The sequence below is a fragment of the Ochotona princeps genome, chromosome 19 (assembly GCF_030435755.1).
Source record: "Ochotona princeps isolate mOchPri1 chromosome 19, mOchPri1.hap1, whole genome shotgun sequence".
Taxonomy (NCBI): Eukaryota; Metazoa; Chordata; class Mammalia; order Lagomorpha; family Ochotonidae; genus Ochotona; species Ochotona princeps.
In genome coordinates, this window is record NC_080850.1 from 9081493 (window position 1) to 9096408 (window position 14916).

The 14916-nt window shown below is 51.0% G+C and overlaps 1 protein-coding gene across 1 annotated transcript in view; it reads right to left on the reverse strand.

Annotated features, from left to right (window-relative positions):
* Nucleotides 1-14916, reverse strand: part of WWC1 (WW and C2 domain containing 1) — a 152362-nt gene that overhangs the window by 24979 nt on the left and 112467 nt on the right. Inside the window, exons 12-17 of the mRNA XM_036496995.2 lie at nucleotides 12571-12679; nucleotides 12131-12211; nucleotides 11441-11527; nucleotides 10218-10410; nucleotides 1593-1745; nucleotides 152-243 (exon numbers count right to left, since the gene is read on the reverse strand). Of these exons, the coding sequence (XP_036352888.2) occupies nucleotides 152-243; nucleotides 1593-1745; nucleotides 10218-10410; nucleotides 11441-11527; nucleotides 12131-12211; nucleotides 12571-12679 (715 nt within the window). The remainder of the gene's footprint in view (nucleotides 1-151; nucleotides 244-1592; nucleotides 1746-10217; nucleotides 10411-11440; nucleotides 11528-12130; nucleotides 12212-12570; nucleotides 12680-14916) is intronic.

Sequence of the window (14916 nt, forward strand, 5' to 3'; positions counted from 1 at the left end):
ACAGCGTGACAAATCGGAGCTGTGGGGCTCCCCATGTCTACTGTCTGCAGAGAAGCCCCCAGGAGAGGCCGGGAAGTCCATGTTCTGGTCGCCTCACTGCCTGGGGACTTCAGCCTGGGCCCAGGCCTAGGCCCGGGGCGCACCCACTCACCAGCTGTTGTCCAGCTTCTGCCTGCTGCTCCTGCCATCCTGTCTCTTCTCCAGCTCCACCGCAGTCTGTTCCAGCAGAGCAGACACAGCGTCCTATAGAGACAAGGGCCACGGGGTCACCACGCTGCACGCAGAGCTGGGACCCGTTCCGAGACAGGACAAATAACGAAGACCAGAACAGGCAGGAGTCTTGCTTAAGGTCAAATATATACAGGAAATAGTCCTTGGCTCTGCTTGCGGGCGGCTCCCCGTGTGTGTGTGTGTGTGTGTGTCTGTGTGTGTGTGTGTCTGTGTGTGTCTGTGTGTGTACCCTACTCAGTACAGTCCTGGAAGGCAAGCAGGGGAAGGAGACAAGTGAGACCGAATTACAGGTGCGTGACTGTAAGATGGCAGCTTCATTGTCAAGGTTAACATGGCAGCCACCAGTGTCCAAAGGGACACTCTCAGAAGAGAGCTAAGTACTGGGTGTATAACAGCTGCAGAGTCAGCTTGAGGATGTGCAGTCCTGGAAGGCTTCCTGGAAGAAGGGCATCTACACTGAACGGATCACACAGTGGGAAAGCCTCTGTGACTAGAGCCAGCTATTCCACATCTCTGAGACTCAGTCTCCTCTAGCAGCTATGAGAAAGAGCTGCTGGGAAGCTTACTTGAGAACACTTCTCTCAGCAAGAGTTACCCAGGAAGTAATGGGTCCTGAGCAGGAGGCAGCCCAACCCGGAGCAAAATCAGCTCTCTGCAGTTCACCCTCTGAGCACAGGGTTAATATAGAGTCACCCGTGCCAGTGGTGGGGAGAGAAGAGCTCACCCTGCGTAATTCCTCACTTTTTCTTACAGGGAAGGAAAGGGGGACACAGAGCTTAGGGATATTTTAATAGCTTACGCTGCACAGACACAAACAAAACGTTATTTTTAAAATCAAAAGTAGGCATCTGTAAGTCTAAACAATAATGGGACAGTGACCATAGATCAAGCGCTTCCCAATTGCTCTCCACATGAATCTCTTCAAAGTTTCAGTCACCTTTCAAAACTTTGAACTGACATGAAAACCTGGAGACTCAGCAAGGGGACAGGACTGACCCTGCCACCCAAGCAGGAAGCCCCTGGCTTCGATGGTCCTTCTACTAGAAGCCTTGAACACAGATCACTCTGTGTAGAGGCTAACTTCTACCGCTCAAGCTCCTCCTTCCTTCTTCCATTATTTCTTTAAAAAAAGACTCAGGAGTTCACGTTTCCATCAGACAGACGATACGAGGCAAAGCCAAGCACAGACGAGGAATGAGCAAGCCACCTGCACCTCCCCAGAGATAGCACCTCCCTCCATCCCTCCATCCCTTCCTGCATCCCTGATGCTCTGATTCTCTGGTTCAGGAAACTGCTCTTCCTTCTAGCTGGCCAGGAGCTGCCTGTGTAGGCGGGCCCTGCCCGCCTCCCTCCCTGCTCACCGTGTTTTTGGGTCCCGGGGTGGGGCCCACGGCTCCCACAGGCTTGGGCTCCCTGCTCTCTTTTTTCAAGTATTTGTAGCTCAGGAGGTTGTACCAGCGAGTCGACTTCTCCCCAGACCGGCAGACCTCGGCCAGGCTGATCTGGGCACCACCCTGTAGGAGATGGGAAAGAGGAGACTGAGCAAGAGGTGATAAGGAAGTTCCAGCTGACAGTGTGAAAACACCACGGAAAACGCCACTCCCAGGACAGGGCCAGCTGTTAGCATCCCAGTAAAGTCACTCGCTGAGCCATTGCTTTACTTATTGGCCAAATCTTTACGGGGTACCTTTCTTCTTGAAACACTGTTGCTTCAACAAATACTTAATTTGGCATTTTTCACTGTTTCTCAGGACACGATGCTGTAACAGTAAGCACAAGCACACTGTGTGAAAGGCACCTTCAGGGATTTTCATTTTGCAAACCTAGATCTCTGTGCTGTTGGAATCATTCCTCTTCGCCTAGCCTCCCGCAACTTCCACTCTATTTTCCATTTCTGTCCACTTGGCTACTATCGATACCTAATATGACTGTGTGATACAGTATCTGTGCTTCTATGATTGCCTTGTTTCACTTAGCAACGTCTTCGAGGCCCATACATGTTCTAGCTTGTATCTACACAGCATTTCCCTCTCAAGACTGAACAGTATTTCATTGCATGTATATATTATGTTTGTTCACCTAGTCATCGGCACCCTCGTTATTATGAATACTATTTCCATGGACTCAAGTGTGCAACACCTGAGATGCCACTTTTTCATTCTTTGGAGTACATATCCAAAAGTGAGATGACTGGTTCACACAGTAGTTTGTTTTAAAATTTTCCAGGGACCTTTCTACTGCTTTCCAAAGCAGGTGCATCATGTTCCAATTCCATCAATGCTGCCAAGAGTTCTGATCTCACTATGTCTCCACTGACACCTGCTGTTTTCTCTCTGTGTGTGACAGTGGTGTGTACAGTGGTATCTATGGTTTCGATCTGCATTTCTTTGGTGACTAGTAATGTCGAGCAGCTTTTCACATATGCCAGCCAGTTGAATAATTTGTTCGGAGAAATGTCTAAGTTCTTCCCTCATTTTTCAGTGGGGTGGCTTCTTTTGTTGTTGTGAACCACATTAAAATCATCGCTGCAGAGTAAAGACCCTCCGCTGACCTTATCTGGCACTAGGTGTTATATCAGACATCAAGGCTAAGGTGGCCCCAACATGGTCCCACTTTCTGTGTAAGTACCACGCTAACCGACTGCGCCACTGGAGCTCCATGGTCCCACTTTCTAAGGGGGAACCATCTCTCATGAGACTCCAACAATAAACTGGTTACTCGTGAGATTAAAAAATTAAATGATCATTGCTCCCCTCCCAAATGTATAAAACTCAAAAAATCCAACAACATACAGTACTAGTGAGGCCTTGGGAAACAGGCATTCTCTCACTGTGCCAGTAGGAACACACAGTGGCAAAAGCCCTCTGGAACCTGACAGTATCTAACAGAAGCACAGAACCATTTTACCCAAAGACCCAGCACCTGTCGTTGCAGGTGTCCACCCCACCGATACATCCCAACAGGTACAAACATGCTCCATGCACAACAGTCTTTTTTCTCTTTGGCCTTCTTTGTGATGGCAAAACATGTTCAGCAAAGGTCCGATGACAGGGGACTAGCTTAACCAGTATCTATATGCAAACATACAAGAGGAATATTTCTATGTACTGACACAGAGAACACTCCAGGTTGCTGCAAAGAGAGAAAGCAGCAACGTGCAGAGCTGTAGGTCCAGCAAGCTGCTTTCTATACAAAATACAGAGAAAGGGATACGAATACACAGATGCTTTCTCCTACCAACATCTTTACTGAACCGTGTTTAAGGTCTAAATGGGCACAACCATGATCACATGTACAAGAAGAAATAGCGTTTACTTAGGGAGAACCGGTGATGGCGTCAGGCTGGGGTGGAAGCAGGAGAGAAGAACAGGATTTTTACCCATTAAACCTTTCCATTTAGTTATTCTTCAAATCCTATAAATGCATCCAGTTAAGAGAAAAACAAAAAGCAACTGACCTCACAGAGCAGAGCCTCACAGAGGCAGGGATTACTGCCAATGACTTAATACCATCACTGTACCATCTCAGCAGACAGGATTACAAATTTCAATTGTTTCTCAGCGGTTTTATTTCTCCAACAAGCCCTCTTCAGAAAAAAACTCCATCACTGCAGGATTTAGCTCACGCACTTTTTCCTCTTCGCCTGACACAGCAATGGCTATGCCACACGGTGGCAGAACAGCAAACTCCCGTTGGCACAGGGGACCTGTCACCGCGCAATCATTCAGCATGACACCTGTGATGACAAAGGGACTTCATGGTCTCCTTGAAGTGTTTCCTGCTACCAGGATGTACTGTGGCCATAGCAGCGATAGCGCTGAGTCCAAAAAGTACCTGCTGGGAGGGCAGCAGGGAGAACGGCATGGGGCAAACCAGTGGGAACTGCTGACCTCCTGGGCCTCAGCTCCCCCACCTGCAGAACAGGAACACTCACCCCCTTACACAGGGCTGTTCATGGAGCCTGCCATTGTAAGTGCCCATAATCAATACAAAGGCACAGAGATGCATGCACATGTATTCAGCCCCACCTGCAGCCACAGACACCTGAAACTCACGATTCCTCCCTTAGGGGGCTTGTGGCTTCCTGGGGTGACAGGCAATACAATTCACAATGTGACCGACTATGTGTCCGGGGCAGGAGGGAGGGAAGGTGATCATACCTTTGAGGCCTGACATTATCACATGACGACTAACTCCAGCAAGACATCGCGTCTATGCAGAGCTCGCTTACAGGTGTGAACATCTTATCTACCTTCATACACCGCATGCACTACAAGGGCATTTGCATGTCCACTCACTGATTATCCGAGAAACACAACTTCCCGGGCAGCCTCTGTGTGCTATGTATTATTCTGTCTGCTGAAGATACATTAACAAAGATAAATACCTCTGCAAGCTTACTTTCAGTTGGGGAGACGAAGACAAATGAAGACGTAAGTAAGCTCTATACTGTTACACTATGAAGCCTGCAATCAGGAAGCACGTTATTTCTGAAGAAGGAAAGACTGTTGCTCATTAAACTACAACCTGCCATCTATGGTGCATGTGACTTCAGAGGTGAGAAAAAGCTAAAACCAGAAGTGTGCTACAAGTGGAAAACAGAATTAAGAGACAAGTTCATTTTGCTGCGAAATAAACAATCTCATGATTTTTTCCTAAAACACAGTGTTTGTCACATTGCAATCTCTAGTCTAAAATCTGTGAGATGGGCTGAAATGTGCTACAGAGAAAAGTGACACAGGGACAGGGATAAGAGAGGAATGGACTTGACAGAAGGCTGCACTGGGAAGGGACAGCAGAGCCACGAGCAGGTGGAGAACATGGAACAAAGTCTTTTTTTTGGCTATTATTACAAAAATGTTTTCTAGTAATATAAAGAGCACAGATTCTGTGCATTCCACAGGAACGGTCCCTCACTCCCCGAGGGGACAGTCCTAAGTCCTGTCTCTGGACACCTGGGAGAAGAGCCTTGCAGGCAGAAGGCACCACAGTGATCCACGAGCCGGGGCCCAGAGTTTGAGGGTGAGATCTGAGGTTCAAGGCAGCCAAACCCCACGGGGCCCCGGAGGCCATGCTGAACAACTAGTGCTAACTTTGGATGGGGACAGATGGCAGTCTAAGGCTTTAGCTTTTGCTTTTAAAAAGATCTGGTTTTTTCTTTTTTTGAAAGACAAAGTGGCAAGGAGGAGACAGCAAGAAAAATCTTTCCATCTGTCGGCTCATTCCCTTTATGGTCGCAATGGCTGGGACTGTCACAGGCCAAAGCCAGGAGCCTGGAACTCCGCTCGGGTCTTCCACGTGGGTAGCAAGGAGCCAAGTACTTGGGTTGTCTTCAGCTGCTTTCTCAATCACATTAGTAGGCAGAATTGGGCCTAAGGATCAGCATGAACCCAAGCTGGAGTTCCCATGTAAGAATGCCGGCACAGCAGGCAGCAAGCAGCTCGACGTGCTGCGCCGCACTGTGCCGCACTGTCAAGTCACACCCTAAGGTTTCAGCAGAGGCACAGCCTGCAGGGATTGGAACAGGATCACTGTGGCTACGGGAACAGAGGATGGGAGGAAAGGACAGATGTAGAGAGAAGGAGATGATGGTAGTAATCGTGGTGAGAGCGACAGTAGAGTGCCCCAGGAGACATGGCAGTGACAGCTGGTACCTGGGGATGCCCTACAGGTGGAGCTAGTGGGGGGAATGGGGTGAGACACATGGAGGTCCAGGGTGATGCTATGGTCTCTGGTCTGAGACATGGAAAGCTAAGGCTGCCACCTGCTGAGCTAATGACAACATGGGAGGAAATATCAGGCCTGAAAGATGTGGGACAGGCAATGGGAACACTAGAGGAGAGATGAGCCAAGTCCAGCTTCCGGCCACACACCTGGGTTAGTGTTTGAAGCCAGAGGAGCTCATCAAGGGATCAGAGAGAGGGAGGGGAGTGGGGCTGAGCCCTGGGTCCTGACCCCACAGAGGAGTCGTGGAAACACGGAAGAACTGGCTGAGATGGCAGGGAGAGCAACCAGGGACGCGGCATGAACACTAGCAGAGCACGGGCTCAGGAGAGCCATGTGAGGGCGAAGGACACCCAGGACGATGGCACAGCAGTTGAGTCAGGTGCATCGCACAGTTCAGGAAAGAGGAGGATGAAGAATGGCTGCTGGATTCAGGGACAAGCAGGTCACCACTGTCCGTGATGGTGCATTTTGGGTAAAGTCACAGGTGCAGATGCCCAGTGGGGTCAGGCTTACGGAGAAGGTAAAGACCACTTTCAAACTCTGCTAGAGAGAAAGAAAAAAAAAAACCCTGTGATTGCTGGCAGCAGAAACACAGTTGGAACTCTTAACTTGCTGAGTTTCCACTGTGAGAGAAGCCATGGCATGAGGGGATGAGAACAGGCAAGGTTCCGGGGAGGCCGGCTCTGTATCGAGGGAAGAGGAAGGGGCAGGCTGAAAGCAGAAATGACTTCCTTCAGGGGAAAAGAAGGGCCCTCATGCTTAGAAGCCAGAGAAATTGGGCCCAGCACAATAGCCTAGAGGCTAAATCCTCGCCGTGCACATGCCAGGATCCCATACGGGGGCTGGTTCCTGTCCTTGTTGCTCCACTTCCCATCCACCTCCCTGCTTGTGGCCTGGGAGAACAGTGGAGGACGGCCCAAAGCCTTGGGACCCTGCACCTGAACGGGAGACCCAGAAGAAGCTCTTGGCTCCTGGCTTTGGATCGGCTCATCTCTGGCCACTGTGGCCACCTGGAGAGTAAACCATCAGATAGAAGATCTTTCTCTCTGTCTCTGCTTCTCTCTATATATCTTCCTTTCCAATAAAAATGACTAAATCTTGAAAAAAAATCCAGAGAAATGGTTGAGCAGGACGGCTGCACGGGTGAGAGCTCTCTGCTGACTCTCCTACTCTGCCCACCTGTTCCCAGCAGAGAAGACACATACCTTAGTCCTTGTAACCAGAGGGAGAACGAAGGGGCCAGGGACAAACAGCGTAACACCTGCTGGGCCACATGGAGGCCTCCTGGGCAGGAAGAGAGCATCATTTCTAACACCACCTGCTATGGTATGCATGTTCCCACCCAACTCAGCCTGAAGTTTCCTCATCCCTGGGAAATATCGAGACAATAGAGACTTAATCTGAGTGTGGTATGTGCAGATAACATCCTCGAAGGGTGACACGATTAAAATAGGCCATAGAGATGTGGCAATAATGCAATGGCTTTATCAAAAGAGGAGGAGGGGCCAGCGCTTTGAAGGTTAAGTGGCCACCTGCAGTGCTGGCATCCCACATGGGTGCCGGTTCAAGTCCCCACACTTCTACTTTCAATCCAGTTCTCTTCTGATATGTCTGAAAAGGTGGCAGAGGATGACCCCAATAACTTCATGGGACATTTGGAAAAACTGGCCCCTGGATTTGACCCATCCCAGCTCAGGCCATTGCAGTCATTTGGGGAGTGAACCAACAGATTGAGAATTCCCCACCCCTAACTATCTTTATTTTTGAAATAAAATAACCCTTAGAGAGAGAGAGAGAGAGAGAGAGAGAGAGAGAGAGAGAGAGAGATGAAGAGACTGCGCTGGGTCCTTCTGTCTGCTGAGGGATGCTTTGTGATCTTTGGGACTTGGCAGAGTCCTCAGGGGCAGAAAGGCCCCCACTCAGTGTGGCCACCTGATCTTGAACTATCCCACCTGCAGACGTGCAAGTGAAATAAATCTCTGGTTTTTACAGATGAGGCAGTCTGATGTTCAGTGATAGCCTCTCCAACCAAGTGCACCAAGATGCCGAAGTACACACACTGGGGTCAGGTGCATGTATTCCCAGGAGCTGGAGCACTTCCTTGGACAAGGCAGGGATACGGCCCAATGAGAGAGGCCACAAGAGAGAGGGGAAGGGGAACCATCACCGCGTAACCAAGACCTGGCAACGGAGCTGCCTGGGCGGAGTGTGAGCTGTACAGTGACCTTAGCAGCTGGCATGCCTCACTGCCACAGAGAGTGTGTTCTGTACCTGTGGTGCTCAGGCAGAGCAGGCCTGGTGTTTCTCTGAGCTCCTAATCTGGGTCTGGGGATAGCAGAGTCGCTCATGAACTCATAACAGTGCAGTGGCTGTTGCTGAAGAGGCTGCCGTGTGTATGCAAGCCCTAGCTCCTCCATCGACTTGTTGGAGGACCCACGGCAGTGACTTAGCCCTTAGCAGATGGAGGTCACCCAGCACTTCCACTCAGAGCTGCCTTGAGGATTAACTGAGATATTGTACACAGAGTTCTTGGCTGAGTTCAGAGCTGACACACCCAGACGGCGCTCAGTGTGGGGACTGCTGCTGCCTGGCAGATTGCATGGTTTCCAACAGATTGACAAGGCAGGGAGACTGTGGCCAGAAGCAGGCAAGCCCCTTCTCTCCCGTCTCACTTCCTCCGGCCGCCACGACATGACAGCCTGCCACTCCACACCCCTACGGCGTGCGGAAAGGGACGGCTCCCATTGGTCACAGACAGAGACAAGCCTTGCTGAGATGAGTGCTTTGGCTGCTGCCATGGCAACCAGCGATGACCAGACTTCAATTAGGAAGGAGGGATAAAAGGCATCCAATTAGCAGGAGAAAATAGGATTGAGTCCCGTCTGGCTTAGGAATGCCAGGGCTGAGCAACCGCTCCACTGGAGGAGCCTGGGTTGTGGAAAAGTGTTCTGCTCTTATCAAAGGTCCACCGTGCTGGCCAGACCTGCCCATTCCCACCTGCACTGGTGCTCTCTCTACAGGAAACCCTGGGCTGACCCACGGACCACAGGGGCTGGCATGGGTAGCTTCTGAAGATGGACATGCCTCGAGTTAAACATGGCTCCTGCCACTTTGACTTTCAGAAAGGTCTTTGATCACTGTGTCCCTCAGTTTCTCCTCAGATACACAGTCCCTATTTCAGAAGGTTGCTGTGAGCATCAGTAGAGAGAGTGCATTGAGGCACTTAGTTCAGAGTCCATGAGTTAGTATTTAAAAAGTCGCAGGGCAGGCATGCAGCCCAGCGGTTAAGAGCCAAGTTAGGCTGTCTCCACGTCCCATAGTGGAGCATCAGGGTTTGATACTCAGCTCTGCCTCCTGACACCGTTTCCTGCCAATGTGCACCCTGAGACAGCGCACTGATGGTTCAAGCAGCCGAGCCAACGTTGGGGACCCAGACAGAGCTGCTGGTTCCTGGCTTCCGTCCATTCCAGTCCCAGTTGTTGTGGGCATCCGGAAAGTAAACCAGGACATGGGAGCTCACTCTATTTTATATGTCTCTGTCTCTCAGCCGCTCAGAAAAATTTGGCAAACAAAACCAATACATTAAAAAAATACACAAAATATGCTCTCACCTAAACAGTATCAGAGCTAACCAAGCCTTCATGTCTTGGAACTGATATATATGGCACAAATCTCCAGGTTTATAAACTCCCCTTTTATCGAGGTGAAGCAACAGCCGCCTGCACACATGCCTGTCTTCCTGGCGGACAGCACACGCGCAGGCCCAGGGCTTCTTCACCTCTGATCTGACTCCTGCCAGTGCAAAGGGTAGGAGGAAGTCAGGGGAGCTCTGTTCCAGGAAGGGTCCAGCAGGGGCCCCGTTGCACAAAGAGCCTACTGTGTGTCATGCACATCAGCAGGTGCTTTACCTGTACCAAGTCCCCTCATCAGCACCATCATTTTTACTTTATGGATGAAAGCAGAATGCACTAGAGAATTTCAGTCACCCGTCCAAGACCACCCAGCTACACAGCAACAAGTATGAACGCCTGCTTGCTTGTTCTCACTGTTCAGGGCTTCTCACCTCATCCTTAAGACTACAGAGTAAAGCTAGCAACTCCTGCATTTCTCGCAGGCCTATTTCTCTTTCTCCTCACCTGCAGGAGGATCTCCATCTAGAAGCCAATGTACATAACTGATAATATGACCTGGGTTTCCTTCAAGCCTTCTCCCTGAAGCTTGCGTCAATCAAGCCCCAGAAATATAGATAGGCTTCTCACCAGGCACTCCTCCAAATGGGTGCTGTCGGTGGTGCACACATCGACTCTTAAGGTCTTCTGGTGAAGAGCTGGATAGGACATGGAAACCCAGAACACCTCGTTGAACACCAGAGTATCCAAGGCATCCAGGGGCCGAGTCCGGAACAGGCAGGTGGTGCTTTCGGAGCAAGGGAGGATAGCCACGCGAATGTTCCTGGAGACAGGGTGACAAGACAACTCAGATGAGTTCAGGTCTGCAGCTCCTTGGGTCAGGGGCGAAATAGTCCTTAACTCTCCAAGGAAATAACAGTGGCTGTGAATCTGCAGAATTCCTCCAGCTGTCACACACAGACTTGTGAGAGACGTCTTTCCTGTCCAGGGATCCCCTGTGCCTTAAGCGGCAGAGCCCAAGGTCCACAGTGTGCAGGAGGAGCGGCCAGGACTGGATGCTAACATTGAGGAATCTGCACCCATCCCCACCCCAAACGACACAGAATACTACAGCACCTGCCTTGTGGGGGGGTAGCTGACAATCCTGAGAAAACTACAGCCACTCTGACCCTCACTTGTAGGCATCATCTCACAGATACCAGTGGACGAGGACCCGTGGGAGAGGCAGAGGGGTGTTGGTCCTGGCATGGCTGACATCTGCAAAGGCCACGTGGGCATCAAGTCTTGTCCCTTGCTCCGACATTTCCTCTCCCCCAGATGTGCTCTCTGGGCACAGACCAGAAGAGTGTGAGTCCCTGTTGCTGCCCTGACAGCTTACAATGGTCCAGTTACGGGAGAAACATGTAGACAGCCAAGTGTGATAACACGTAAACCTTGCCTATAATGGAAGAGCCAAAATAGAGGGTTCAGGCATCTACTGTCCTGCCAGACCGTAGGCCTTCCCGGCCACACCCTTGCAAGAGGAGCGCAGTCACTGCTGCTGACTCATTTCTTTCTGGGTGGAACCCTTGAGTTCAGAGAAGAGCTAACAGACTGTCACCAGTCTTCCTCATGAGGACCCAGGAGAGCAGGGTCCATAAAGGGTCTGCTCAGGACCCTAATTCCTAGAGCTACCACATAGCAGGTGGCCAGGACGTACTGGCGGAAGGGTCAGAAATCCTCTTGTGCCTGTATCTACAGCAACAGTGCTGGCATGCAGCATCAAGGTCATGAGTATGAACTACCCCCAGCTGCATATGGATGGAGGTGGGCGGGTAAGAGCATCAGATAGGCCTCTTGAGGCACATACTCACACTTTCTGGTCCAGCTGTAGCAACACAGCAGAGAGGTTACTCAGTTGGATGATGAATATTGCAAACTGTTTATTCTTATCATCATACCTGAAAGGAAAACGGACACATGGAGCACCTGTTGGGAAGACATTTTTCTAACCCTCTCTCTCAGCAATCATGAGGGAAGGAGCTGCCCGCTGCTGAGCAAGACAGCACAGGCCCAGGGATGGAGGTGCAGAGCTGTCAATCATTTGAATATGTAAAGAGAAGCCAGAAGTCGGTGTGAAATTCGTTGACATTGACATGTCAGCAATTCATTGTCACTGAAAAGCCACGGAGGGCATCCTTTCGCAAGAGAAAACAGAGAACACTGCAGGTATGGACCACATCTGGGGAGCAGTCCTCCAGGGTAGCCTTCAGCTCAGGTTGTTGAAACATCAAGGGGGACACAGAGAGACAAAAGCCATAGCAGCAGGGAGTAGACACACCTCGGGGTGAGCCACAAGCCCTGGCAAGAGGCTTTCTCATCCTCAAATGGGGAGCAGGGAGGCAGGGACCAAGTTGAAACCCCTTTCATCACCATGGGCAGCACCTTGCAGGCTCTGCCCTCCTCCCCGGGCTGCTGTGAAAGTTAGCGCTGGCTACGTGTTGCACACACACAGGGGTTGCACGCGCTCTACTCTCTCTGTTCTGTTCTTTTCTGTCACTTACTTGAGGGCAATCTGAACCCGGGCGGCACCTGCTGCTTCCGATTCATCACTGTCGAAGGCAGTGGCTTCCGGAGCACCCAGTCTGAAAGGTAACAGGGAGAGGTGATCAGCATGCTGAGTCTTCATCTGGAAGCAGCGGCCCCTCCAGGAGGAAAGTCTGGGTCTCCTCTGCCTCCGGGGCCATCATTTACTCTGGACACCTCACTCTAAGGAGGCATTCCTCTCTCCACAGCTGCCCCACTAAGCGTACACCTTTGAATGCCCTCCTAGAGCCAATGCATCTGCACCTTCGGCTCGGCCCTCAGTAGCACTGCTGGGGAAGGTGGGGTCACCTGCATCACCCTGCTGTGCACCTCTTGGGATTGAAGCCCAAGTCCTCCTCCAGGCCCAGGCCCTGCCTACTCAAGACTTCACTTGCGGCTGCCACGCTCAGGGACCTACCTCTGCACGGAGGCTTCGTACACACCGCTGTCGCCGGCCACAGATTCGTCAGACACTGCGGCTGAGACGCAGGCCACTTTCAGGCCACACCCCTGAGCTGTGCTCACGGCTGGAGAGGGCAGAGGGAGAAGCACAGAAAAGGAGGAGAGTTCAAGAACCAGGGCAGTGCCTTATGACACCCCTGTTGGATCCTCCTGGTCGTAAGACAGTGCCACAAAACTCTGCCCCCTTCTGAATGCCACATTGCGGGCCTGCTTTGTTTTAGGGGCCATGGAAGGGCTCTCATGTGATTCTGTGTTTAGCACTGCAGATGCCGGAGTCTGCATTTAAATGCTGGCTCCACGATTTGTTCCTTTCCTACTTCAGGACAGCGACTGACCACTGTCAGCCTCTAACTCATCAAAGATAAAACCAGAATATTAACATTACAGAGCTATTGGGGTGGACCTAGGAGACATTACAGCAGTCCCTCAGTACAGAAACAGGTGCAGGGAATTCATGACCACTCTCCTTACAGAACTATCATTTACATCATTGGGTTCATTCTTACAACCCTCCTCCTGACCCAGCAAAGGTAACAACCCTGACTTCTTTGGGGAGACAAGGAAGGGTTCATACACCTACTCTCGCAATGAACCTATCCCATTCCTTTTTATTTCCACTTATTTGAAAGGTAAGAGTTTCTCTCTCTCTCTCTCTCTCTCTCTCACACACACACACACACACACACACACATACATTCCCACTTGCTGGTCCACTCCCCAAATGCTCAGAACAATTAGGGTTGGGCCAGGCTAAAGCCAGGATCTAGACATTCCACCTGGGTCTCCCCCCATATGCGTGACAGGAACCAAACTATTTGAGTTATTACCCACGGACACCCAGGATGCATTAGCAGGAAGCTGAATTGGAAGCCGAGTAAGTTGGGACTTAACCCAGCACTTGGATCTGGGACGTGGGCATCCTATCTTAACCTCCTGTGCCATGTCTGTTGTCCACCCTATTCTTAATTCCAATCCTGAAAGTTTTTCTGACTTAGGTCTCAGGACCTGTTACACATTTCTTCCTTACCAGAAGAATGAGCACTTAGGGCGTGAAGGGACCATGGCCAAGTTCAGAGCCACAAAGGTGCGGAAGATTTTCCCTGCCATCCCAGAGATGGGGAAGGCCAAACTCAGGCCTTTCAACCTCACCACTAACACCCCTGAGTGCCTGGTGTTTGTCAGGTACCAGGACAGACCACATAAGGGTGGGGGCTCAAAGCACTTTGAGGTTCATGGAGATTGTGGGACGGGCACACTGAAGGAAGGGCTGGGTGACAAGGCAAGCCTGGGACAGCCCCATAACCATCAGAGGATGGCTTTCCCAGCCTGTGTCTGCAGGGCTCCCGGAGACCTCCTGCCTTCAGACTTCCACATCTCCACCCTCCTCTAAACCACTTAAGGAGATTAATTTGTCTGCTGATTGAACAGCGGTACTAATCGCATAACCTGCTTAGCGTCTGAGCTCTGCCTGGCATGGCTCGCTGCAGGGGAGGCTTCTGGAGATAGCAAGGAGGAAATACCATCCTCTGCCCCAGGTGCTGATGCCGTCCACAAGCCCCAAGAACAATGTCCACAATGGGAGAGGATGCAGGATGTGGCTGGGGTCCAAGCAGTTCTGCCTTGGCTTCTAAGGCCCCCATCACAGATGCTTCTTGCGCTTCATTAGGAGGCCCACCTGCACCCTCTCCTCTCTAGGGAACAATTTTCTGAAGCTTGCCACCTGCTATAGTAGGAGGCTTGTTTTTATTTTGTTTGAAAGCACTCAGCAAGACTCCCTCGCTATTGAGGGAACCTCTGGGGTTTCTCGGCTCCTCTTCTAAGGGAACACCTGCACCTGGAAGCTTCCAGTAAGGAAGCCGCTTCATTCCTCCCTTAGCGCCCAGCGGTACTTGCAAAGGAACAGAAGCCAGGAAAATGGTGTGAGTTCCAGACAAGTGGTACTGGAAGGCAGCTCTGCTCACCACTATACCACCAACACAGACAAGTGGTACTGGAGCCAATCTCACTGCACCACCACCCGGGGCCTAACTGCACTTAAGATTTTCAAACTCACTTCTTTTTTTTTTCCACCTATAACTTGGGGGTAAAGCAGCATTCACTCTGGAGCAGGTTCCTTGACCTCAGAGGTTAGGCTGCTGCTTGGGATGTTGCCTATCTGCTTCTGCTATGCATCCCTGGAGGAAGTGAACGCTCAAGAGCTTATGTCCCCACCACTCACAGGGGAGACCAGGATGGAGTCCTGACTCCTCCCTTCAAATCCGGCCAGTCCTAGCTGTTGTGGCCATGGGGTGGGGAGTAAACC